The following is a 25,689-nucleotide window of genomic DNA, read 5'->3' on the forward strand; positions in this document are numbered from 1 at the left end:
TTTAAAAAAAAAAACAACAACAACAACAAAAAACAACACTGTACCAAAGTGCATTTTGTAAGGTTACGAGACAAGACTAGTCTGTATTCAATGAGGTAGAGCAAAATATCACTTGCTTGTGTTAATAAAAACCGCGTTAATTTCTTATACAACGTTGATTTGAAATCCCATGATGTCTTCATTTTGAAAGATGGCCATAAATAATAATACTTAAGTAATCTTAACACAACAAAAGAAACACCAGTAGGCAGTATTCCGTGAGTAATGCACGACAGAAATAGAATATTGCACATGTTGCATTATCAAACGTCTCATGAACATTACAGTGATTTAAATCATCTAGCTTTCAACCTGATCACGTAAATTTAAAAGGATCTGGAATTCAGCAGCTGAAGTGTTTTGATTCAAGTAACAGTTAAGAGCAGTGTGCTTGCTTTATGAATACAAACTCTCCCCTGTGCAGTGTAAACGGTCCGATGGTTTTCTGTCCGGTTTCATCACCTGTCGAAGCAGGGGTACAATGAGTTCACCTGGTAAGCCCTGCTGGGCATGTTCACCTTGGCATCCATGCTCTGTGTCTGTGTGAGGCCGTGCAGAGGGGCTGTGGAGACCTGCATTGGGGCGGTATGTGTCAGATATGTCGCAGGACCTTGAGAAGACACTACCACTGGCTGGCAGTTCTGCTGCATGTATTGTGTGTTCGGTCGCTGCATGTACTGATGCAAGGACACGCTCTGACCCTGGATGGGATACACCATCTGTGCAGGCTGAGCACTCGGCTGAGGACATTTCTGCTTGTTCGCTTCCTTTACGTCACTGTCATGTGTACTGAGAGAGAGAGAGAGAGAGAGAGAGAGAGATACACTCAGCTATCCCACTTTAACACAATATATTGTTTTAATACTTTTAAAACTTTAGTAAGTGAAACAATGAAAATGAGAACTGATTCCTTTGTAAGTAGCTGAAATAAAGTTTTATTTTAATAAAAAAAATTATTTAATGTTGAGTTTTTCAAGTAACTAAAAAAAAATCTGACAAGCTGTTCAAAACCACCATCATATTTTGCGCAGCTTGGCAGTGAACAACGGCTCTGTGTAGTTAATGCTGCTCCATGTGAAGGCGCGCAGGTGATGGTGATTTACCACTGATTACAGAACTGGCTTTACTGACAAGATTAAAGATCACATGCACATGCGATTTATCTTGCAGCCCTTACATGGATTTAGTAAAGATGTAAATACAAAGTAAATGCACACATTACTGTATCTACAACTTTACTGAATGTGTTCAATATGGATTTACATGCATTCAGTAGTTACATATGCATCAATTCAAGTTATATTTACATGCATTCCATAAAGTTTGTATATCCATGAATAAGGTTGCATTTACATGCTTTCAGTGAAGATGTAAATGCAAGTTAAATGCATGCATTTACAACTTTACTGTATTCAAGTAAATGTACTGTAACTTCAATGCATGCATACACAATTTTAATGCATGTAAACGCAACTTGAATGAATGCTTATGCAACTTAAGTTAATGCATGTAAATGCAAATTAATTCAGTAAAGTTGCATTTGCATGTATTCAAGTTTCATTTACATGCATTAAAGTGCATGCTGTAAAACTATCTTTACATGCATTCCAATATTATTATTTTTTGTTAAAGATAAAACCCCCGGGGGAAACTCACATGAGAAGTCTCTCCACGCAGGGCAGCAGCTGCTCCCAAGTGTACGCTGACAGACGCTGAAGGCGTGGAGGCCAGGTCGGAGATAGACGCAAGATTACCCTGGAGGAGGCCACACACGCCGCAGCAACCAGGGACGGGACGAATCGCAGAAATGCATGGTCTTGACAGATACAGGAATTGCAAAATAACAAAACATTCTGATTCTGTATATAATGCAGTTCTTATTCACTCCCAAAAACATTCAACCGTTGAAAATGCACTGCATCCGAATTAAACTCTTCACCTTGTAAAGAGACCTCTAGGAAGTAGTCAGCATATTTGGACATGTATAGCATGGTCTTCTCCATGCATACCATCGGCCAGCCGTCATGCAGGTCCATCTCATTCACGGCGACCGGCAGGTAGTACTCGATGAAGTGAGCAGCGGTGGGGAGATACAGGTTCCACTGAAACGTCTCGAGGAGCAGCAGCTCCATGTGCAGGAGACCCTGTTTGGTCAGAACCAGGTTCATAGAGCTCATGCAGCCCAGACTGTTCAGAGTCTCCAGCTTCGGGACGCGGTCTTCTCTCTCCTCAAACTTACCTGGATAATAAAAATGGTTACTGATTGGTTATGGCGTAATACTATGTGGTGTGCCTCCTGCATCACACACAATAACAGAATATCACAAATCACAATCACAAAAACCAATATATGAGTATGACTCTTACTGGCCAAAAGCAAGCAGGACAGTGCGACCATGTGAAGCTGCTGTACTGAGATGTCATAGCGGTCCATGAACAGGTCCAGCAGATAAACAGCTAAGTGTCTGGCTGCTGGGCACAGCTTGAAACGATTGCTGACTATAGCGATAAGGTCTGCAAAATATCGTCTAAGGCTCAGCTGTGGAGACTGTCCTTTGTACACAGGCAACCGCAGCTCCTAAAGACATCCAACAAGACAACCACACTGCAATTAATATATTTTATAATATTGATTAGTGCAATAATCAGTTTAAGTTGCAAATGCATGAAATGGTGATCAAATTAAGTTGCATATGCATGCATTGAATTTGTAAAATATTTATTTGTAAGTCACTTTGGATAAAAGCATCTGTTAAATCTCCTAAATGTTAATTTGCATTTATCTAAAATTATAAATAAATTGAATGTGCATGCATTCAAAGTGCATTTATATGAATTCAATAAAGTTGCATGCATTCATACATTCAATTTGCATTTATATGAAATTATAACAGTTGCATATGCATGCATGTAAACAACATTTACATGAATTCATCAAGTTGCATATGCATGCATTCAATAAAGTTGCTTTTTTCATGCTTTCAAGCTGCATTTACATAAATTCAGAACAGTTGCATATGAATGCATTCAGTAAAGTTGCATATGCATACATTCAAGTTGCATTTACACAAATTCAGAAAAATTGCATATACATGAATGCATTACATTACAAAATCCAAAAGGCAATTTCACTACAATGACAATTTTGTTATAACAGATTTGTGCAATGTTCATGTGCATGCATATTTGATTGCACCCAAAACAAACACAGTGACAGAAATACAAACTTTGTAACGCAGGGCCTGATAGATGTCCTCTGCAAGTTCTCCTTTCCACCACTGACCCTCCAGCTCCATTGGGCTCCTGGAATATATGAGGTTCAAAGATCTGATCAGCTTCATTGAGCAAAAGCACCTTAGTGCATCCCAAGACAAAGCTCCAGCAACTATCAGCTGAAGGACTTGATTGGTCCAACACACTTCAGGAGGAGAAGATCATTTAGAGTAACAAGCATGAGCTTTCCTCAATGTGCACAATAGTTACTGGGTCAAAGATACCAATGCATATCACATGCAACATAACAAGAATCAATGAACGGAATGACTTACTAGTATACGATAATCTACTATAAATCAAAGAGTCGTGTCAATAATAGAATAGCGCTACATGTTTTACTTTTAAAGGGAAAAAGCAGACGATGAAAGCTTTTCAGAATCTAGAAGCTGTAAAGAACTCACCGCACACATGGACATCTGCATACAGACAGTACAACGAAAACTAGCAGCCGAACAAACTTACTCGTATAATCAAAGTGTAAATCAAATCAAAGATTAGATTACATTGTGACGAGCAAAGAAACAACACACGACACAGCAAGCCAATTGACAATCTCAGCCAATCCAAAGTCGCCTTACAATAACAGAGCACGACCAATCAGAATTAAGCTTTCATCAGCGTCATCACAAGGCACAAACAAACATTTGTCGAGTGTCAATGCAGCAAGAAAGAGCAACTAATCACAGAATTACTCTGAAAATAAAAGTGAAAGTGGTGGAAAAACTTAAGATGTCAGCAACTTGTACTTGACACCTAAAAAAGACAATTTTCACTAATAATTGTTTATAAAGTTTGTAAAATACATTTCAACTCAAATATCACCACTAGAGGCCACCCTTTCCTCAATAAGGACAGAATGCAAATGGGATGAAATGCTCGTTTTTTATTGATTTTTTTTTTTTTTTATATATCATTCCTAACAATGTTTTGCCACCCATTTTTCAACCATTACATTTAATAATTGAACAAATGTTTCTATTCAAATAAAAAATTAAATAAAAAAAATAATAAAAAGGCAAATACCTGTAGGGAAAACAAAGTTTCACAAAAGTGAGATTTATGTTAGTCACATAAGCTGAGCACACGTGTTAATGCAGAAAAACCTCAGACAGTACTTTCGTTTTTAAATGTGTGTTTTCCTTATCCTGATCTGATCTTTGGTTCTTTGTTTTAAAAGTCTGGGCACCTCTGATTTAAATGACAAATACTCTGTCAATACGAGATTGTAACTACTGATTCCTAAAAATTTTTTACATCCTTGATATCTAATCAATGCAATCTCATGACTTACATTTTGAATGCAATATATATATATATATATATATATATATATATTAACTATCATAATAATTGTCTTAAATTTTTAAAACTTGGAAATCATAGTTTTAACTCAAGACATTGGGAACCCTATATTGACTTAAATGCCCATAAATTGAATAGCAAAGTTAAAATAGATTACATAAAGTAAAAATAATAAATAATATCTACATTGTTAGAATGTGTGTGTGTTTCTTCTTTTCTCACATTCTCATTAAAGCAAACGAGTGTGTAATAAACTGCTCAGCATGTATGTGCCTCTATATGGCTGTTATAAACAGTGCTGAATGATGTGTGTTGAAAGAGGAAGAACATGTGTCTCCACTGGGCTCTACTTTTCTGTGCACATCAAGACTGTGGCATGAATGAGCTTCTTTCATAAAGAGAAAGCATACAACTAGGCATCAATAGATCGAAGAATGCATGCAATATAGACAATGCAGTTGGACATAAGTATGATGTGGCATGCAGGTAATCCATTCTAGTCATGGGCTTGAGCTGCTTTCGTCCCCGGATTGAACTGTCATGGCTGCCGCGCGCTGTTGACTGATTCTGGTTGGACAGGAGGCGGAAAAGCGCTGTAAGTCTGTTCACCTTCGACACTTTTACATGCAGTTATACGCGTTTTCACATATGCACTGCTTAAACTTTGACTTTGACGCAGAATGAGAGTTTTGTTAGTGGAAATGCAATGTCGCACGCGCATAATGGCATGCACGATATAGCAGTTTGAAACATGTTTGTTCGTCAACTTTAAATAGACAAGTCTGAATAGTTGCTAAAGTGAACTCCATCGCAGACTATTAACATTGCATTTTACCTCGCACTGCATTAAGTTTGCTCTAAAACGATTTTAAAACTTTATAACACGTTCATTGCATTGTGACATAGGCAGCTGAACCACAGGTGCAAACTGATTGTACTTTATTTAACTCTTTAAACACACGGTGCATGCTTAGAACATGCTAGTTTATTATATTTGATTATATAATTTATGTCTTTTGAGATGTGTGGATCAGTATGCATGTGTATATTAAGACAAAGATGTGAGGAAGACTAAAACTATGCTTACTAAACAATACAGTACCATGGTACAGTGATGGTAATCCCGTGGTGCTTTGATGTGTATCATGGGAATAAAACACTATCATATTACAACGGAATTTAGAAGAAGGTTCCAGTGTATTTGTAAGAATTCCATTGTATTACCATGGTACATGTTTAGAAAACATTAGTACTGAACTCGTAGTAATTTATTTGGGACTCACATGTTGCATATAGCAGTTAAGGAATAATAATTAAAAGTAATCATAAACCTACAAAGCATTGAATGCACAATTCAATTTAGGTTCATTCAAATATATTGACTTGTAATAAAGATGTTGTAGTCTGGTTTTGGGTAACTAAGGCAACGTTATAAATGACTTTTCAAAGAAGACAAGTTATGTTTTTGAACAAAAAATATTAATGTTCATACTTTATATGTGACAGTTTTTTAAATATTTTTTGTCATATGGTAAGATTTTGATCATTAACACTAGTTATTAATTCAATTAAATGCACATTAAATAGTTTACGCAGCATGCATTACAATAATTAAAATTACAAGAAAAAAATGTAATAAACAAAAGCACAGTTCGCAGAAAATGCATGTTTAATGTATGCACTGCAAAAATTATTGTTTTCAGTATAAATATCTAAATATTCTTAAATCAAGATATATATACTTAAAAGGCAAAATGACTTCTATAATGATATTATAAAACTTTGTTTTCTAAAAACAGTATCATAATTTAGTGATTTTATGCCTAAACAAAGAAATAAATCTATCAATCGGGTCAGAAAAATAAACTTACTCAGTATTTTTGTCTTGTTTTTAGTATAAATGCATTAATATTTTATGATATATTAAATTTTATAATAAGTCAAGTTACATTTACTTGAGAGGCAAAATGACATTAAGGATATGAAGTATTTTATTCTAAAAAAAGTATTAAAATTAAGAGAGTTTATGCATAACACGGAAAAAATAATCTGTTAATGGGGTAATAAACTTAATTCAATCGCAAAACAAAACACTGACTGATATTTATTCTTGTTTTAAGCATAAATCAACTTAATTTAGTTTTTTTCTAGAAAACAAGCTTTTGTCTTGTTTTCAGTATAAACCACTAAATATTCTTAAAGTTACTTGAGATGTCAAGTCTTGTTTTCTGAAAAATTTATTAAAATTAAGTGAGTTTATGCTTAAAACAAGAAAACATTTCTTTCAATGGGCTAAGAAAAAAAGATTATTTTCCCTTGTTTTAATCCTAAATTCATGTATATTTGATCAGTTTTTCAGAAAACACTGTTTTAAGTAGCTTTTTTTTTTCTTAAATGCATCTTAATAAATTTGTTTTTAGATATTTGTAATGGAAAACAATAAAAATACAAAGTTAGAAAATCATTTTTGACAGCGCATCGCCTATGACTTATAAAATGCTCAGTATTGCAACCAGAAACATTGGTGAAAATATAATGACACTAGTTATGTGTTCAATTAATACACTGGTTAATATAATGAAACTGTTGCAATGGTTGTATTGATTTATTGAGTTCTGAGCATGATCTATCTAAACGTCTTTATTGAGTTTTGAGCATGATCTATCTAAAAGCTCAAATTTCCATTGTCTTGTATAGGGCTCTGTGCATCTGAAATGAATGGGGTCAAAGCCAACCCTGGTGCTCAGGTTGGGAAGGAAGAGAGGGGTATTTGGCATAAACGCCTCCGTCTCAGGAAGACCTCCTTTTCATTCCCTGCTGAACGAAACACTGTGAAACAGGAGAGGAATGTCACGGCACGTGGATGGATCGTAAAAGAGAAGTCCAAGAAGCGACCTCAAAGCCTTCAGGCGATAAACACATTCACCTGCTCCTCATGCAATGATGGCGTCTCTTTCAGACCTGGCGAATTAACAAGGCATTATAAGATCGCCCATGGAGGCGAAGGAAGCCCACCGATGTTTCCATGCAACATGTGTAATTTCTCCTCGCCAGTGTTCACTACGCTTCAGCAGCACCGAATGCAACATGAGGATTGTTTGTTCGTTTGTGAGATTTGTGATGACGACGTCCAGCGAACGCTTCCCCAACTGACCAAACATTGTCAAACTCACCATGCTCTAAACGGTCAATACTACTGTCCGAAGTGCAAACTCTCCATCCAGGAGATCAAGCAGTTTGTGTGTCACTCGTGTTGCATTACCAATGGCAATGCACAGAAAAACAATCTCTTAAAGCACATGGCTGCTGCATGCCGTCAAAGGTGGAGCCGCAGGAATTGGTGGAGAAAGCGGGCACACGTCAAGCAAGACAATAACATGTCCCAAGAGTTAAAGTTCTTACTTCCAAAACCAGAAGCCCAGTTGACATCCCCATTGCTCCCGTTCTCCACACCCGGTCTACTGGACGACCACGGCGTCTTGCTGGATCCAGAGAAGACCTTGGAGGAAACGCAGCAGTTTCTCGAAAGGACTGTGTGTAGTGGTAAAAACTGGCCTGCATCTTTCAAAAGCGAGCGAGAGTTTGTTTCTCGCGCGCCAACAACACCCCATCCGTCACAAACGAATGCGAAACGGTGTACCGCGCCACACACTGGGAAAGATAAGCTAAGCGGACTCATGGAGAAGAACAATATATCCGTTCCCCCAGACTGCACTACAAAGCTGGTCGGGTTCAAGATGGTGGACGGCAAGAAGCATGTAGTTCTCAAAGTCATTCCTTCAAACAATCGAGACGTTTCGAACGGTGCTGTGAAACCTGTCAATCAGCGAAACGAATCCAATGATGTTTCAACCGTTAAAGCCTCAGGAAACTGTACTCAGGTGACATCTAGAAGGTCTTCGACCCAAAGAAAGAAGCAGGGACGATGTGTAGCTCAGAAGGAGAGTTTGTCTTCAGTGGTTGAGAAGATACAAAGCCAACAAACTGATGCATGCAACAGTCCCAACACTATTCCCAATGCATGCAACGCCTTCAACCATAACTCTGATATACAGAGTCCCCATGCAAAAAGAGCGAATGACTGCCAAGCCTTCAGTGAATCCGAGGAAAACTTTACCGCATGCCAAAGAGATTCCGGTTGTAATAGCGATCTGACTTCGGATACAGGTTCTTTGGAGGAAACGTGTAGTTCACGACTCCTTACAACTGTGTTTAATGATGAACCCAATCTTGCACTGGATTCAAACTTCGTTCACCATCAGCCAAACACATGCTCCATCTCTGGGCTTGATTGCATGAGTCCGTCCTCTGGATCTCTCCTGAAGGATCTGAATGAGTCTTTGTGTCAAAGTGAAGCCGGGGACCTGTTATTCCATGAGTGCACAAACAACATGGACCCCAGAGATTCTCTGGTCCCGGTGGGTCAGCACGACTGTGAGAGCGAAAGCCTCAGCGCTCCAGAACTGCTTCACATGGTGCATGAGCTGCCTTTAACAACAGCCATCCATTTGCTGGATGAGACGAGAGAGGATCGGACGTTATCGCCACACGTCAGCTCTGATGAACCTCTGAAAGATTCAACACGCGCTGGAGGTAAGCATGAAGCAGAGCACTCTGGGATTAAGTGTACTTGATGTGCTTTGTTGTTTTTGACATGGTTCCCATAGTCATGGAAGATTTTATGCAACTGTAAAAATGTGCACCTTGATTGAACAAAACATTGAAACGCTTTCCAGTGGACAGAAGACTCATGAATGTTCACTATGTCTAAGCTTGCATGCATCGAGATTTAAAGTTGATATAGTTAAATATGTAAATCACACTAAATATTGGTCTGTGAACACTTGAGATCAAGCAGACTGTGCAAACCTAGTTATTAACCTGTATGTGTGTAATATCTGCTTATGAAACCGTCTTTAGCAGCTGATTTTCATAGGATTTAGTTTATCTTTAATGTTAGATAGTTCTACATATAGTCAATCTATCATAATAATAAATAGTAATTATTAATAAGTAGTAATAATTTATATATTTGAAGTGTGTATGAGAGTGTATTTAAAATATTTTAAATAAATAATAAATAATTCTTAATAAATGATTATTCTCAAAACGTTATTAAAGCATTTTTATTTACTCCCAAATGGCTCGGTAATAGGGCTGGGATAAACGATTATTTTTTAAACGATTAATCTAGCGATTATTTTTTCGATGCATCGATTAATCTAACGATTAATTTTTCCAGACCGATTCGTTTTCGATTATCTCCCCAATAATTGACTACTAACAATTTATACATGTTGATTTACATATCTGAATGAAAAAAACATGAATTCCTTAATATTGCAATATATGTTTATTGCTCTTAAAATTACAAAATAAAAGACTGACTAAGAATGCATTACTTTGCACTTGTATAGAGATAGCATTCAATAAAACCTTGAAGCCTTGAAAACACATAGCTTACTGAAACAAGCTTACTGAACACATAGGGCCTAGCTTACTGAAAAAAAGTTCTTCTTTCAGATGAAAATACTTGATGTCTAGCATTCAATAAAAAAGGTCACCCAAAATACTTGTTTAGAGCAATTGAAAAAATACAGTAACCAATGTAAACTTGAGGGCTTTAAGCTAATACAGAGAGTGCTTTTCCAAAAAAAAAAATAAATAAATAAATTAACAGTGGGAGCCAGCAGCCTGTCATGGAGAAAGAAAAAAAAATCTCAGAATGCTCCATCAGTAGCAGACTGCAAACGCGCCCTGTGTGAAAGCACAATGAGTCCGTGCTACTTCAGCACATCATACGTAACGCACACGGACTGCATACGCACTGCAGACGGATTATATGTGAAACAGGCGTAATGATTTTGGTTAATATGCACGAGGGGGAGAGAGAGAGAGCAAGACAGCGCTCGTGTAGTTTGAAGACGTTGAGTGCGCGAGCGCGCGTGAAACTTTGGTGTTTCGCCCTTTTTCTATTGTATTTAATGATTTTGATTAATATGCACAAAGTAGAGAGAGAGAGCAAGACAGCGCTCGTGTTGTTTGAAGACTGTGAGTGCGCGCGCAGCCGGGGCTCTCTCTCGTACGCGCCCTGTCAGACGCAACAGATCACTCACCGATCAAATAAGGTCAATGCAGAAAAACCCCTGGATTGGTTATATAACATTGGACACAATGTTGATCTGGCCATCGCGTATATTCAGCGCACATAAGGTAAACGTTTTGCAAACGTTTTTTAGAGAAATAAAAACAGGTCGACGAATCGATGCGCATATTTTGCGTCGACGTCATCGATGACCTCGACGCATTGTCCCAGCCCTACTCGGTAACCTTAGCTTTATGTATTTACTCTGGAATGACTTACAAAAAAAAAAAAAAAAATATATATATATATATATATATGTATATATATATTGATATTTTACAAAAAAAAAGAATTTAAAATAGTTTAAAGGATTGTTTAAACATGTATCAAAATATTGTATTTCCTCTGAAATGGTACAGTAAACATATTTCCAAGCACATAATGCATATATATATATAACAAGTGACCCTATTTGTGACCCTGGAGCACAAAAGCGGTCTTCAGTGTCTGGGGATATTTGTAGCAATAGCCAAAAATACATTGTATGGAGCAAAATTATTGATTTTCCTTTTATGCCAAAAATCATTAGGATATTAAGTAAAGATCATGTTCCATTAAGATATTTTGTAGATTTCCTACTGTAAATATATCAAAACTTAATTTTGATTAGTAATAAGCATTGCTAAGAATTAATTTAAACAACTTTAAAGATGATTTTCTCAATATTTAGTTTTTTTTGCAACCTCAGATTGCAGATTTTCAAATAGTTGTATTTCGTCCAGATGTTATCCGATCCCAACAAACCATACATCAATGGAAATATTATTTAATCAGCTTTCAGATGATATATAAATCTCAATTTTGAAAAACTGACACCTAAGACTAACATGTAAGTTACTCTTCTGCTCCATATGTTTTTCCTCAGATGCAAACCAGCGATCTGAGCCGGTCAGTGCTTACATCTTCTCTCTCCTGCCTCATGATGCAAACTCTTCCACGTCCCGATCCAGCGAGTCGAGCGGCGCTCTCGCATCACTGAACAGAAAGCGCACGGGAGAAACGTCCTCGGTGGACACTCCCATCACCAAATCCCAGAAGCGATCGCCTCGGGCCTCGGAAAACGTCAGCGGCTCCGTCCTCTTCTGGGAGCCGTTGGCTCGAGACTCTCCGGTGACCCTTCGACTGATTCCCTTCAGCTCCTCGCAGTCTGTTAAAACCCCACGCGACGACCAGCCCGTCATAGTCCTCAACCATCCCCACACGGATATCCCCGAGGTCACCAACATCATGAAAGTAGTCCACAAGCACAAAGACGGCGTGCAGCGCGTCGTACTTTCTCGTAAAACTCTTCGAGCTCTTTCCGAGTGTAACTGCGATGCCTTTCGCGATAATCTCGTCGCCACTTGCCACCACCGCAGGAGAGAATGGCCAAACGGGACGGTTAAAGAACGGGTCAGCTTGAAACTGAGGCTCAAAAGAGTGTGTGGTAGAAAGTACACCGTAGTACCGACAGTGTCGGAGAGCTTCGTGCCGCAGCCGACGTTTAGATGCTGGTTCTGCGGCCGGCTTTTCACAAACCAGGAAGCTTGGGTGGGACACGGACAGAGACATCTAATGGAAGCAACCAGAGGCTGGAACCAGCTCTTCAACAGATAGAAATGCGTTCGGTTTCTTGCATTAGTGCTGTGAAGACTCAGGGTTACCATGCAGATTTATAGTAATAAACCCGTTCTCAGGCGATTTGAATATTTATAATGACACGAGCATTATTTATTTTGTTCCACACTGTGAAAAAAAGTGCAGTGCATTATCTAATAGACTAAAAATCAGTATGTTTTGATATGGTCGGACCAAAGCCTTCTCACACGATACTGTGATAGATCAGGTTTCGTGAGATTATTGCAGAGACCTCAGGTAATACTGTCATATTCCACTCTGTTTGCTACTAATAGAAGAAGTGTGTTGACCTTCACTTCACTGATACTTTATGTAGCTTTGCATTATTTTATAGTTTTACTGCTCTCTTTGTTGATTTCCCAATCATCTTTCAGAAGACTTAGAGACTGAATGTTTACAGGACTTGTTGATTCTCTTTGTAGGAGGCTGTGGATCTGGTTTAGCTTCCGGTTTATTTAGCATTAGCTTCAAACTACAGCTGTATGCGAGAGCATATGTTCACGGAGGATTCACTGAAGTTATGTTTTGTATTTATGTGACTTGTCTGTATTTATTTTTCAGCATGCAGTCGGCTGATAAGTTACAATGGTGAGTTTAATCAAGAGTTTAAATGAATTACCTTACATTTATTAAATTGTTAATGTATTATTCATGGATAAAGAATGTTGCAACTGATCTAGTTTTCCCCAAAAATATATTTATTCTCATTTATGAAGCCAAAGGTTTTTTAGGATCAGTGTAATCTGGTCAGAATAATCATTTCTTGAGTTAATTTTTCGGCAGGTCAAACTTTGATTGCACTGTGAATCAGGCACTTAATAGTGAGGTGCATTTCTGTAAAGGTTTGAAGATGGTCTGTGATCCACTTCACTTGAAAACCAAAGTAAACGTGTCTCTTATGTTTGTGTAGAAGTTTAAACACTGTTATTATAGAAGTGCCTCTACAACAAAAAACCCTCTAGAGCTATCAATAAATAAAGAAATATAATCATTTGTTTTGTTTTTATGTTTTGTCAGAGGTTGAGGTACATATAGCATTGAGGTTTGCATATCAACAGCATCTTTGTTTTGCATATACATCAGTTTTCTTTTTTACTACACTTGTGTACTGGGAAAAAAATAATAATGACATTTTCAAATGAAGTCACAAAATGGATGATCTGGAAGATTAAAACAAACATTTATGTAATTGAATGTTCACTTATGATAAATATCATTTTTTGGGTTGCCCACATAAGGTTGCCAGGTATTGCAACCTAAAAACTGATGATATTACAAGCACATCATTGAACAAATGGAGAAACAGAATCAACAGTAGCCTATATATGGGGAAAAAAGGGTCATTCAATCTTATACACAGGATTGACCAATCGAAACATATTTTTGATTTAAGACACATTGTTTTTTCCCGATCCTTTATTCTCTTACAGAGAATAACTGTAAAGACTAAAAAAAGTCAAATAATAAAAAAGTGCATATAATAAATCTTTGAATGATTTCAAAAGGCAATAAAAACGGGGAAAATGTTTAGAAACCTTCCTGCAAAGCTACAGTACTGTTAAAATTTTTAGGCACTTGTGATGTAAAATGAGTATGCTGTCTATTTTTCTCAATTCTACAAACTAAATGAAATCAAGGTTTGTCGTGAGCATCCTTTGCATTTAAAGCAGCTTTTGCCCTTGGTGCACGTGAGCGTAGTTTGTTGCATGAGGTCTCTTGAAGCATTTTTTATTTTTATAGGCCTATGCACAATAACCACATGATAATATACTCCTTAGGATTGTACAATGCTGATTGTTATAATTTTATATAACATGCACATTACACAAAACAACCACTTCAAACTAAATAAAGAAGACTTTTTTATTTATTTTACTCAACACAATGCAATGCAAAGCAATGTTTAAATACAAAGATTAAAAGACATATATAAACTGTACAGCTGTACCATATTTGCGTATCTTGTACAACATTGCTGTTCTCTCAGTTTTTCATGACGTTTTGCTACTGCTTCTTCCAAAAGCAACCTGTCAGCCAGCAAAATAAGTTATAAAAGTAGCAGCAAGTCCCAGCTGTGCACGTGTAGCTCTGTTTCCATCATCTCTCAAGGTAAGATGTGAAACTACCCCCTCTCAATGCAGTGATGTGTGTCATGAATGTCTCATGGCTTGACTGCGTGTCTGAGTTTGGTGGAGTCTTTGGTGTTGCATTGAGAGTCGACCAGCACTAGAGGATTCTTCTGGTGGTTCTCAATGATGTCTGAGACGCTGCTGAAGCGCTTGAGAGAGAGAGAGAGAGAGATACACCGAGAGAGCATAGTTTAGACCTTTTTTCATCTCATGCAGTGACGCTTATGGAAGCTTGTTTTTTTTTCTATGGGATGTCTTTCTCTTTTTTTTAGATAATGATAATTAAAGGAACAGTTCACACAAAAATACCCTTTAAACAATATTTTGATAAGTACCTTGTCTGGTTTCGACCTGTCATGGAAAAATAAATGTGACACTAAAACCACCAGCAGGTGGCGGCAAGTGCCTGTGTTAATGACTGATTCATTGATTCATTCGTTCACGCGATTCATTCAAAACGGTTTAATTCAGAAACAAAGCAATCTAATGTTTTTATTAAAATTTTTATTCGTTGACTCAAATGATTTGTTCAAAAACAGATTCATCCAGAAAGAAAACACTGCAATGTTGGTCTGAGTCACAAATATTTGTTCTGAACTATCTTTGTTGACAAAAATAAAATAAAAAATACTACAAAAAACAGACAATATTGTTTCTAAAAATGTATTTCACTTTATATTAAGCTGTTGTTTGTTTAACTGTTTTATACCATTAATATTTAAATTGTTGCATACATTTTTTTATATATAAATATGAAAAATAAAAACATCTACAGATAATTTTTTTTCTTTCATAAGATAGTATTATTGGGGATTTTTAACTGAATTCTATGCTTTATAATCCAGTGAATGGACTCAAATATTATTATTATTATTTAATAATGTAAGCTTGCATATTGTAAAAACAATCATCATATTGTAAAAGTCAGAATTCTAAGAAAAATATCAGAATTACAATATAAAAATATTTATTCTGTGGCGTAAATAAGCTTTAATAGGCATCAAAATGTATTTTGATACTAAAGTCACGTCACCTGAGTGGTATGAGTGCATTATTAAACTATTATTGAGATTAGATTGACATTAGGATGAGCAAATAATGACAACATTTTCATTTTTAAATGTGAATCCATGTGGTTTTACCTCCTCTCCTTGTTTTTCTTTCCCCAAAGCATACTGTTTGGTGGAAGCGATGTAGCGGACAGGGATGTTGTAAACTCGGCTGTTATAAAACACCACCAGTGTGTACGGCTGCTGTGTGTCCACACCAGAGCTCTTCCTGAGAAGAAAAGAGCCGTCCTGAAATCAAATCAGACAAAGAGGCACATAAGCATACATCCCAAATAGAGATAGACTGATATTATTACATTTATGCATTTAGCAGGTGCTTTTATTATAAGCAGCTTGCATTACTTTTTAAAAAATGGTTACTATAGTAAAACTGTGGTTTTGCTAACCACGGTTTAACCATCGTATTTGTAGAAAAACTGTGGTTATTACTGTAGCTTATTAAAATCATGGTTCATTTTCAAGGGCTTTGTATTTATGTATAATTATGAATTCTTTCTTTATATCTTTCTTTTGTTTTATAACTGTGCCGCAGCTGCTTTAATGGTTTGTAATTTATAAGTAAATTGAAATTTAATTTAAATTGAATTCTCGATCCGAATCATTTGACTCATAAATGATTCGAATGATTCGAGACACGTGAAGTCAACTGATCCACAAACCCCCTCCAAAGTCCCGATCTGAATTAATTGATTCATAAACCCGCTCCGAAGTCCCGATCTGAATCAAATGATTTGAGACACGTGAACTCCCGATCCGAATCAATTGATTCATAACCCCGCTACGAAGTCCCGAACTGAATCAACCTGCTCCGAACTCCCGATCCGATCATCTGACTCATGACCCCGCTCCGAAGTCCCGTTTCGAATCAATTGATTCTTAAACCCGCTCCGAAGTCCCGATCTGAATCAAATGACTCATAAACCCGCTTCGAACTCCCGATCCTATCATCTGTCTCATAAACCTGCTCCGAATCTCGACACAAGACCGCTCCGAAGTCCCGATCTGGATGAAATGATTCGAGACACGTGAAGTCCCGATGTGAATCAAATGATTCGCGACACGTGAAGTCCCGATCTGAATCAAATGATTCATAGACCCGCTCCGAAGTCCCGATCTGGATGAATGATTCGAGACACGTGAAGTCCCGATGTGAATCAAATTATTCATAAACCCGCTCCGAAGTCTCGATCCGAATCATCTGACTCATAAACCCGCCCCGAAGTCCCAATCCAAATAAATTGACTCATAAACCCGCTCCGAACTCCCGATCAAAAATCAATTGACTCATAAACCCGCTCCGAAGTCCCGATCCGAATCAATTGATTCATAAACCCGCTCCGAAGTCCCGATCCAAATCATTAATTCATAAATGATTCACAATACGCAATGGGATTGGAGCGTTTCAAAACAGTGAGTAATTTTGTGATGCAATGGTTTAACAGATTAAGAGTTTTAAAAAGCTCAATTTCACCCATCACTACAAGCAAGCAACGTCGAAATTAGAAAATGAATGGATATTTTGATCTGGCTTTTGCTAGTGAATCGCTTGAATGATGAAAGTCATGGGTTTGAATATAGCCTAATGAATGCAAGTAAATGCAGAATCTTTTAAAAAGGCATTCAACTGCATTCAAAAAAAGATTTCCTTTTGTCCACTTACATGTACAGTTATATTTTTACACACAAATGGGCTATATACAGTATGTCAGTAGCTATAGTTTTGTTGTTGTTGTTTGTTTGTTATTTTAATAGGCAACATCATGTTGAAAACAAGAAATGTTGCCTTGGTAGCTAGCTGAAATAAACCAAGGTATGCCCCTTGCTCTTGCTGGTATTTATACTGCAGTGTCAACTCAGTCTAGTTTTGTGTTATTTGTGCAGGTCTGACGTGCCTCAGCTGAGCGTATGAGAGCGTCCTCTGCTGTCCTGCGGTCACATTTGCTGGCATACCAAACCTTTTTATACACACCAGCTTCCTGTGTGAGAGAACAGGACAGTTAGACTGACAAACGATGTAAGTGCATGCTGGGATGTTCTTGATTATAGTATTTATGCTTCGAACTGAGATGCACAAACATCAGGGAGCATTTTTCATTTTCTGTCAGAGCCAAACCCTACAAAATGGAAAAAAATGAAAACACAAAGAAGTGAATGCATTGAAAGGGAAGTCAGTAGTGCAATCACCTCTTCAGCATCTCTGGCTGATCTGCCGTCTGAAGGCAACGTCCCTCTGCCTGTCGACATAAAACAATATTAATCAAGAGCTAGAAAAAGAAACTTCACGGAGGCTGATTAAGAGAGTTTATATATTTATATCAGCTTTATGGTCATATAAATGTCTATTGCAAACTGAAAGCTTGAATTTTACTTTGGGCGGGAAGCTGTTGAGGCTGAGGCATGTATCTATAACAGAAAATGAGACTGTTGTTAGTCAATTTGTCCATGAAATTAGAATAGTTTATGCTTACAGGAGAACATTACACTTTTTTTTTTTTTTTTTACTTTACTCGGTGGAACCCTGTTGAGCTCGGCATGGTGTCCGGTGGGCTTCGTGATATAGTTGCTGGTGTTGTTTTAATAGATGTGGCTGTAAGAGAGATCATGCAATTGTTAATAAGCGACTTTAATCTCTACTCTATAACAATACACAATCAAAGTTAAAATTGCTCTTTGAAAACTCACATCTACAAGTCACTGGCTATATTCAGATTAGCCTACTACCTTACTAATACTACTTTTCTGTATGCTTGGATTGATCTGCAACAGCTTATTTGCATGTCAAAACTGAACTTAATTTATGCAATACTGCATCAGTTTAACCAAATGCAGCGTAGATTTTATTTGTGCACTATATGCTGCTTTTCTGTATGCATTCGTGAATCTGCCAAATTGTGAATTATAAAACGACTTAATTTGTGGAAAACCGCATCAGAAACGAAATGGGTTCATGCATGGATCTGCCAGCTTGTGCTAGAATACTGCATCAGAATCGTGCAGCATGCTAATTATCTCTGTGCATGCATGGACCTGACAAATTCTGCATTTTTGTGCATTATTAATCAGAACTTACTTTGCTGGAAACTGCATAGGAAATGTACAGTATGCTTATTTTCTGTATGCATGTATGGATCTGCCAAATTGTGGATTATGAAATGGAACTTTCTTTGTGCAGTACAATAGTTTTCTTTATGCTTACATAGATCTGCCAAATTGCATATCAGCTTTGTGTGGTTCTGCATCAGAAACATGCAGTATGCTATTTTTCTGTATGCATCCATAAAGCAAATTGTGCATGATTAAACAGAGCTTAATTTATGGAATACAACATTAGTTTGACCAGTAGTGTATTATGCTGATTTTCTTAATGCACTGCCAAATTGCACATTGCATATTTTGTGGAAAACTACATCAGTTTAACTATAAAATTTAAAGACTTTGTTTAATTTAGATTTTTTTTAGGAGATCATTAATGGGCATCTCACATGACCACAGCGTTGAATACTGCTTGAAACATTTATTGCAGCATAATGCTTTCTGTTTTGCATCTAACTATTTAAAATAGTGCAGTATGCACCATATACAATATTGTAAACCATAGTCTGTTTTGAACATAGCCAATGCTTTTTCAATTTTTTTTGTAGTGATTTTGATAGTTACCTTCACTGTCTCTGTGAGCAATGTTGGGTTTCTGCAAAAATGGACAAGTATTTGTCACCACATGTTTAGATTGACCATTAAATAGTAGAGATTAGATAAGATAAACGAGTCCATACCGGTGTCAAAGCAGGATTAGGTTTCTTCCTGAAAGATCAGCAGTGATGAACTGTTAATGAATCTGATATTATGGCAGATTGATTTATTCTCGTTCAGTGTTTAAGGGAGTCACTTACAGGTCTCTAGGTTGTGGTGTGGGCATTGATTGTCTCCAGGCCTCTGTGCTCTCCTCATTAACATCTAATGACAATCAGACACATGTTACATACATGGTTTTTCATGCATTCATTTGTTGGGGTCTGGTTTGTGACTGATACTCACTGTCGTCTGCGTCACACAGCTCATACTCGTCCTCTGACTGTGGTTCCTGCTCAAAACACACATACACCATCATCAGGTTCTCCATTTAAAACATGCATTTACACTGTCATATTAGATACATACAGGTTGCTGATTTACATGCTAATCATTACGATTTTACATTTAGCAGATGCTTTTATCCAAAGCAACTAACAGTGCATTCAGGCTATGCATTTTTTTTTTTTATCAGTATGTTAGTTCACTGGGAATTAAACCCACAACCTTTTGCGGAACTAACACAATGTTCTACCACTGAGCCACAGGAACACATGCACATGTTACACGTTATCTTATAATGTCATGCATATGTATAAAGTATTACGATATGATCCATACTCACTGGAGTTGATGGCCTTCTGATGTTCATTCTGTATGAACACATATTTTTATTTATTTATTTATCAGTTTTCCTTTAAAACTAATTTCTCGTGAATATTTTGTAGTGATTTGATAATGTCATTGTCATATAAACGTTTAGCATTATCAGAGCACCAAAATAATTAGACTGAAGAATGATGTATATATGCATCTAATGTATTTTGATTGAAACTACAGGTAATATCTTGATATGGCTATAATGATAAATAGTTTGTAATTGGGAATAATGGTTGTGTAATACCGTGGACTGGCTTTAGGTGGCGCCATATGTGTGTTGGGCTGTAGAGTCCTGTTACTCCTGCTGATCAGAATAAAACATGTTGTTAACACAGAAGCATGTGAAGTGTGTCTCAGTAACAAAAGACATGAGGAAGTGCAGGCCTGAATCATTAATACTGTTGTTAATCAATGCACTGCTTAATTGCTGCCTTAAATCTGAAGTCAAAGTGCCATGCTTTTATCCATATTGAATATTATTAGTGCTGTAGTCACCGCTAAAAAAAACTGAGTTCAACATAGTTATGTAAAAGTTTAATGTGTGTAATAAAAATAATAAAAAGGAGGGTTAATTTTGAAGATGTTTTACCTCGTCTTAGAGTGAGAATTCTCCTATAATTAAATAGAAAAGCAGTTTGTCAGAGCATTTGTCAAATAAAAGTTCATAAATGAATATTATATGTAATGCATGATTTTATTTGTTGTACTAACTGTCCAGGTCACACACACACACACACACACATATATAATTTTTTAAATATAAAAAAATATATATGATATTATGCATGATGTTGTATGTACTACCTCTAATTTATGCTGATTTTAACTTCAATAATAATAATAATAATTGTGTTACATCATGCATTCCATTACTGTATTAGTCGAATCTAATGAGATGCATGCATTTTATTATTTTTTATTTTTGATCTGAATATCAGTGACCTGGACGAAACTCTTCTGATTTCAGCTCACCTTCATCTCAGGAAACTCACAGAAATCTAAAAATAATAAAAAGGAGAATTCTATGAGCTTTCAGCATGAAACAGTGCATTTCTAGAAATAATCTGATAACTCTCACCCGGAGCGTGCACACGAGCAGGAGTCCACGGTTTGACTGCTCTGTTGATCTGCGGCTCTATAAACAGACATTACACACCGTTAGAGCTTGATTGATGCTTTACGCACATATTAATAATTCCTCTGTCTTCTTACTGGTTAGTGCTTTCTTATTGGGGTCAATGTAATTATCATCAGCTGTTGGTTCTTCTGGCTCGATGTAATCGCCCTGAACAGAGGAGAGAGCTTTAGTATCAGGAGTTATTGTGTGCTAAATGAAACTGAGTCAAGCCGTTCTTACAACATCTTCCTCTGGCAGGCTGCGGTGGGTCGCTCGTGGGGGTTTGGGCCTCTGTTGCACATGGAAAGGATGGTTTGGTTTTGCCGGTTGACCACGACAGCTGTCTGCAAGGCACAGGAAGTCTGGTTTACATGCTGCTTAACAGAACTTTCCTTTGGTAGAACTGAATCTTTTAGGCTGACGTCACTTATTCCACTTCATTTCGTTCACATTTTTAATTCTGTCTTGAAGAAGTGACATAGTCCATATTGTGACCATTTATGCTCCAGAAACATAATTTTTCATTCAAAGCCTCTCAAAAACCTTTTTTTAGAGGTTTGGAAAGACATGGATGATGAAATGATGAGTCAGTGATCGCAAGACGTTTTTCTTTGTATGACGAGTTTGAGAGAGAAAAATGTTGGACAAAACTTATTGTTCAACCAGGATTACGAAAATCTGGTGAAAAGGGAAGTCAAGTTTTTACATTTAGACATTTTGTTTTGTTCAGAATAAAGTGCTCCTCGTTCACAATAAGGTGTTTTTCTCACTTTGTTTGCATAAAGATTCACAGCCAGATTTGGTCAAACACCAAGTTCATGTTCAGTCGCATATGAATCCACATCTCTGAGTCATTTGGTAAATCTTTTTATCCAAATTTTGTAGAATTTATTTACTTAAAAAAAAAAAATATATATATATATATATATATATTTAATATTTTTCCATTTTCATCTTTATTTTTCAATTTTTCAATTTTTATTTTTAGAATATTTCATATTTTTTTCTTTATAGTATGTCTATACAGAATTCACAATTTTTCAAAATTCAGAGTTTATCAGTAATTATCTTTTTTTTTTTTACATTTTCTATTTGTATTTTTACATTTTTTGTTTTCCTTTTTTTTGTGCTAATTTTGTTAGATTTTCACATCCCTGAATTTTTACCCACTACCATCCACATTTTAAATATGGACACTTTTTTTTACTAAAATACAGGAAAATATTTGCATATATAATATTGCATCAACGTTCCACCACAGTAAGTGGGAGCTTTACAAATAACACATAGATGGGTCAGATGTTTACCTTTTTGCCTTATTTTGCCTTATTTCTGCTCATTTCTACATTTTTAAAAAGACATCAATCTTTTGTACAGATAACATGCAAGACAGAAAAGCATTTTAAAAACCATATCTTGTCAATTTCCCCCATTTTTTTATTAATAAAAATTATTAAATAAGTGTGGAAATGTTTTTATTTACTTTCAGCTCCCACTCGAGTGGAATGGTGAGGTGATATTATTCTTGTAAACATTTTCCAGCAGTAATATTTAAATATTTACTGTCCATTTTTAAAATAAGTGTGCATTATACCGTGAAGCACAACAATCAGCGTACGGTGCATGGCAGTGGTCAAAAAGGATTTAATAATGACTTTTACATCCAGATGGGGTGGGGTGTAAAAAACACTGACTTTCTAGAATCAGACCTCGGTGAGATCACTGACTAGCTCCTGTAAATGTTGAAATTATCTTATGTCCCCCTGAGAAACAATATGCATGAGTAAATGCATGAGTTTTAACAATAACATGCGACTTCTGAGCATAATAAATCTGAAAACCCTCACCCACATACTCAGCTCTGGGGCTGCTGATGGACGAGCTGACCTTAAAGGCCCTCATGTGTCCTTCAAGCCTCGGCGGAAGCTCGTAGCTGTCATCATGATCGTCCTGAGGGTCCTCGTACGTATCGCTGTCCTGTTACAGTTAAAGAAGTATATGTGATCAGTAGATCTCCTTTCATGCTTTTACATCAGTTAAACCTGTATAAGATTAACATTATTTTGCTCATTCATTTAAAAAATGCTTCACTTAAAGCTTAGTTATCTCTAATATCTCTGACGTGTCAGCAGACGTTACTCGTTTCAAATAAATGTATAACTTAAGATTTGATTGAATTTAGAAAAGTATTCATTAATATTTTGATTTTAAATTTTTACTTTTTATATTTACATTTTAATTTAGATTCGCCAGTTTTTTATTAGCTTTTTAAAATTATTTTTAATTATTATTTTTTTATTGATTTTTTACAAATTAACTTTTATTTTCACTTTAAGTTATTGTAGTACATTAAATGAATCTAATTAAAAATTAGATGCTTCCTTTGCAACTAGTTCGTTTTTATTACTATTACTATTAGTGCTTTCAAATGATTAATCGCGATTACAAAATAAAAGTTTTTGTTTACATATTATATATATATGTGTACTGTGTATATTTATCATTATGATAACACACACATGCATGTATATATTTCAGAATTTTTTTATGTTTATATATTAAATGTATTTATATATAACATAAATACTATGAATATAAATATAGAGATGCAAATACGTGCAAATATTTTCAAAATATATACTTATGTATCTGTGTTTGTGTATAGGTGATTAATTTGAATTAGTTTTTATGTTTTACTTTTTCATTTTTACATATTTGCGTAAATGTTTACATAGTTGAGTGGAAATGGTTTCTACTCCAAATGTTGTTTTTATAAAATATTGTGAAACATAAATTAGTGAAATGCATTCGATGTGATAGTTTGAGGCAGAATATTAATTTGCATGTATACAGTTATTGGATGCATTACACTATTACTTATATTTTATTTACTGAGTGTAACATTTGCATAAGTTCTCCGTAGAAGTACACTAATGCACTTACAAAATCTGAATCAGAGTATTTCTCAGAATCCGGAGCTTCGCCTAAAAAAGTGACACAACATGATCATGAGGCCAGAAGCTGAAAATACTCACAATGACATGTGATTTGTGAGAACACAACATTTATCACAACACTTAGAATGATATAATTGTGATTCGATGGTTTATAAATGAACTGAAAATCCCCCAAGTTACATCAGCTAAAGCCATTTTTGTATGGATCAGATCAAGTCAAAATAAATGCAGACTTTCTAGTTCAGAGACGTGAACTTGCCTTGATAGTCTCGCACTGGGACTTTCGGAGGTCTTTTCTTCTTGATTCTGAAACCAAATCAAAAGCAACCCTAAATACAGGAGGTTCTCCACTGCTGTTGATTTCAGCACATTGTGGATTAATGATAGCGTGCTGAGTTTCATTTGTCAGCAGTGTTTAAGCACATAATTGCATGTCATCTACAACACAGAACAAGAGATGGTTGTTAAAGCTAAAGGCCAGATTATAGTAAGTCTTTCCAAAGACATTCACAAAGCTCTCGTAGACGCTATTTCAAAGCAGAAGCACTTGCTCCTGATAAGAGCTTTCATAAAGATTTTAAACAATTAGATAATTTGCTAATTTAAATAAATATATAAATAAATAAACAAAATTTAATTAAAATGAATAATTCAATAAATATATTCAATTATTTTAAACAATCATAAATTAAATAGATATTTTTTAATTTAATTACAATTTTAATTGAATCAATAAGGTAAATAATAATAAAAAAAAAAAAAAAGTGAAAAAAAAAATCACAAATAAGGTTTTTTTTTTGTCCAGAAAATTGGAAAAAGACGCACATGCTTAGTTTTAAGGATCTGAAGCATCAATCAACACAGAAACACAGAGAAACTTTGATCATACCGGTCCAGCGTATTTCTCCCAGTTTTGAGAATATTAGCTGTTTGTTCATTTTGAAACCTTGAATAAATGGAAAGACAACATAAATAAATAACATCAACATTAACATTTTTTTTTTTTTACTGATTTTGTCTGTTTTGCACATTGAGCACATCACACTTTCTATAAAACACTAAATATGTGTATTTTGTTGCATTTCTGCTTTTGACAACCATTTGTCCAAATTTCAGACATTTTTCACATGCATGAAATTATTTGATGCTTAATCCTGATATTTGCATTTTAAAATTTGTGTAGATAGTAAATAAAATGATGCATTTTGAACGTTTGATATTCGACTGCTTATTTTGATAAATGCAATGAACACACACACACACACACACACACACACACACAAACAGTACATATATCTATATCTATATATGCTATTTTTGTGTGGGGAGGGGGGGAACGAAACTACATATGAAAGTTACCATTGATATTTCTATACTCTGCATTATTAAATTAGGTCATGTTAAGCCTTTTATGCAAATTGATATGCAGGGCAGAGCTCAGGTTTCTTAAGTAAAGTAAAAGCACATTTCATCAACAAACTGCATGATTCGAGGAATAATTAGTGTCTGGAGCACAAATGGCATGCAACAAAAATGCACTGAGGTTTCATTTTGAGGGTTTTAGAAAAAAAGCCTAAACTGTAAGCAT

The 25,689-nt window shown here is 35.8% G+C and overlaps 3 protein-coding genes across 5 annotated transcripts in view; 1 reads left to right on the forward strand and 2 right to left on the reverse strand.

Annotated features, from left to right (window-relative positions):
- Positions 1 to 74: 74 nt before the first annotated feature.
- LOC113080432 (cyclin-J-like) lies at positions 75 to 3,842 on the reverse strand. The gene is made up of 6 exons (XM_026252606.1): positions 3,717 to 3,842; positions 3,267 to 3,342; positions 2,407 to 2,617; positions 1,979 to 2,278; positions 1,696 to 1,855; positions 75 to 828 (listed from the first exon to the last, which is right to left on the reverse strand). The coding sequence occupies exons 2-6, from the start codon at positions 3,333 to 3,335 to the stop codon at positions 498 to 500; spliced, it is 1,071 nt and encodes a 356-aa protein (XP_026108391.1). The 5' UTR covers positions 3,336 to 3,342; positions 3,717 to 3,842; the 3' UTR covers positions 75 to 497.
- A 1,161-nt stretch (positions 3,843 to 5,003) lies between these two features.
- LOC113080437 (zinc finger protein 518A-like) lies at positions 5,004 to 12,954 on the forward strand. Its single transcript, XM_026252612.1, has 3 exons — positions 5,004 to 5,212; positions 7,315 to 9,210; positions 11,628 to 12,954. The coding sequence occupies exons 2-3, from the start codon at positions 7,332 to 7,334 to the stop codon at positions 12,356 to 12,358; spliced, it is 2,610 nt and encodes an 869-aa protein (XP_026108397.1). The 5' UTR covers positions 5,004 to 5,212; positions 7,315 to 7,331; the 3' UTR covers positions 12,359 to 12,954.
- Positions 12,955 to 14,352: 1,398 nt separating this feature from the next.
- Positions 14,353 to 25,689, reverse strand: part of LOC113080434 (B-cell linker protein-like) — a 21,735-nt gene continuing 10,398 nt past the window's right edge. Inside the window, exons 3-23 of one of the 3 annotated variants that reach the window (XM_026252610.1) lie at positions 24,991 to 25,047; positions 24,361 to 24,407; positions 24,088 to 24,128; positions 22,992 to 23,121; positions 21,385 to 21,488; positions 21,240 to 21,312; positions 21,106 to 21,162; positions 21,000 to 21,025; positions 20,617 to 20,639; positions 20,272 to 20,331; positions 19,993 to 20,020; positions 19,614 to 19,659; positions 19,469 to 19,532; positions 19,352 to 19,379; positions 19,236 to 19,266; positions 18,081 to 18,165; positions 17,947 to 17,981; positions 17,763 to 17,812; positions 17,471 to 17,554; positions 15,651 to 15,806; positions 14,353 to 14,657 (exon numbers count right to left, since the gene is read on the reverse strand). In XM_026252610.1, coding sequence (XP_026108395.1) covers positions 14,541 to 14,657; positions 15,651 to 15,806; positions 17,471 to 17,554; positions 17,763 to 17,812; positions 17,947 to 17,981; positions 18,081 to 18,165; positions 19,236 to 19,266; positions 19,352 to 19,379; positions 19,469 to 19,532; positions 19,614 to 19,659; positions 19,993 to 20,020; positions 20,272 to 20,331; positions 20,617 to 20,639; positions 21,000 to 21,025; positions 21,106 to 21,162; positions 21,240 to 21,312; positions 21,385 to 21,488; positions 22,992 to 23,121; positions 24,088 to 24,128; positions 24,361 to 24,407; positions 24,991 to 25,047 — 1,342 coding nt within the window. In that variant the 3' untranslated portion in view covers positions 14,353 to 14,540. Of the gene's footprint in view, positions 14,658 to 15,650; positions 15,807 to 17,288; positions 17,555 to 17,762; positions 17,813 to 17,946; positions 17,982 to 18,080; positions 18,166 to 19,235; positions 19,267 to 19,351; positions 19,380 to 19,468; positions 19,533 to 19,613; positions 19,660 to 19,992; positions 20,021 to 20,271; positions 20,332 to 20,616; positions 20,640 to 20,999; positions 21,026 to 21,105; positions 21,163 to 21,239; positions 21,313 to 21,384; positions 21,489 to 22,991; positions 23,122 to 24,087; positions 24,129 to 24,360; positions 24,408 to 24,990; positions 25,048 to 25,689 lie in introns of those variants that run through there. The other 2 variants (XM_026252609.1, XM_026252608.1) reach the window with 2 other exon arrangements.

Source organism: Carassius auratus, unplaced genomic scaffold (assembly GCF_003368295.1).
Source record: "Carassius auratus strain Wakin unplaced genomic scaffold, ASM336829v1 scaf_tig00031339, whole genome shotgun sequence".
NCBI lineage: Eukaryota > Metazoa > Chordata > Actinopteri > Cypriniformes > Cyprinidae > Carassius > Carassius auratus.

Coding starts and splice junctions, on each gene's coding strand:
- LOC113080432 (XM_026252606.1), bottom strand. CDS start 3,335: ATGGAGCTGGAGGGTCAGTGGTGGAAAGGAGAACTTGCAGAGGACATC. Junction 1,856..1,978: donor CCTAGAGGTCTCTTTACAAG/GTGAAGAGTTTA, acceptor GTATCTGTCAAG/ACCATGCATTTCTGCGATTC. Junction 829..1,695: donor TGCGTGGAGAGACTTCTCAT/GTGAGTTTCCCC, acceptor TCTCTCTCTCAG/TACACATGACAGTGACGTAA.
- LOC113080437 (XM_026252612.1), top strand. CDS start 7,332: ATGAATGGGGTCAAAGCCAACCCTGGTGCTCAGGTTGGGAAGGAAGAG. Junction 9,211..11,627: donor AGATTCAACACGCGCTGGAG/GTAAGCATGAAG, acceptor GTTTTTCCTCAG/ATGCAAACCAGCGATCTGAG.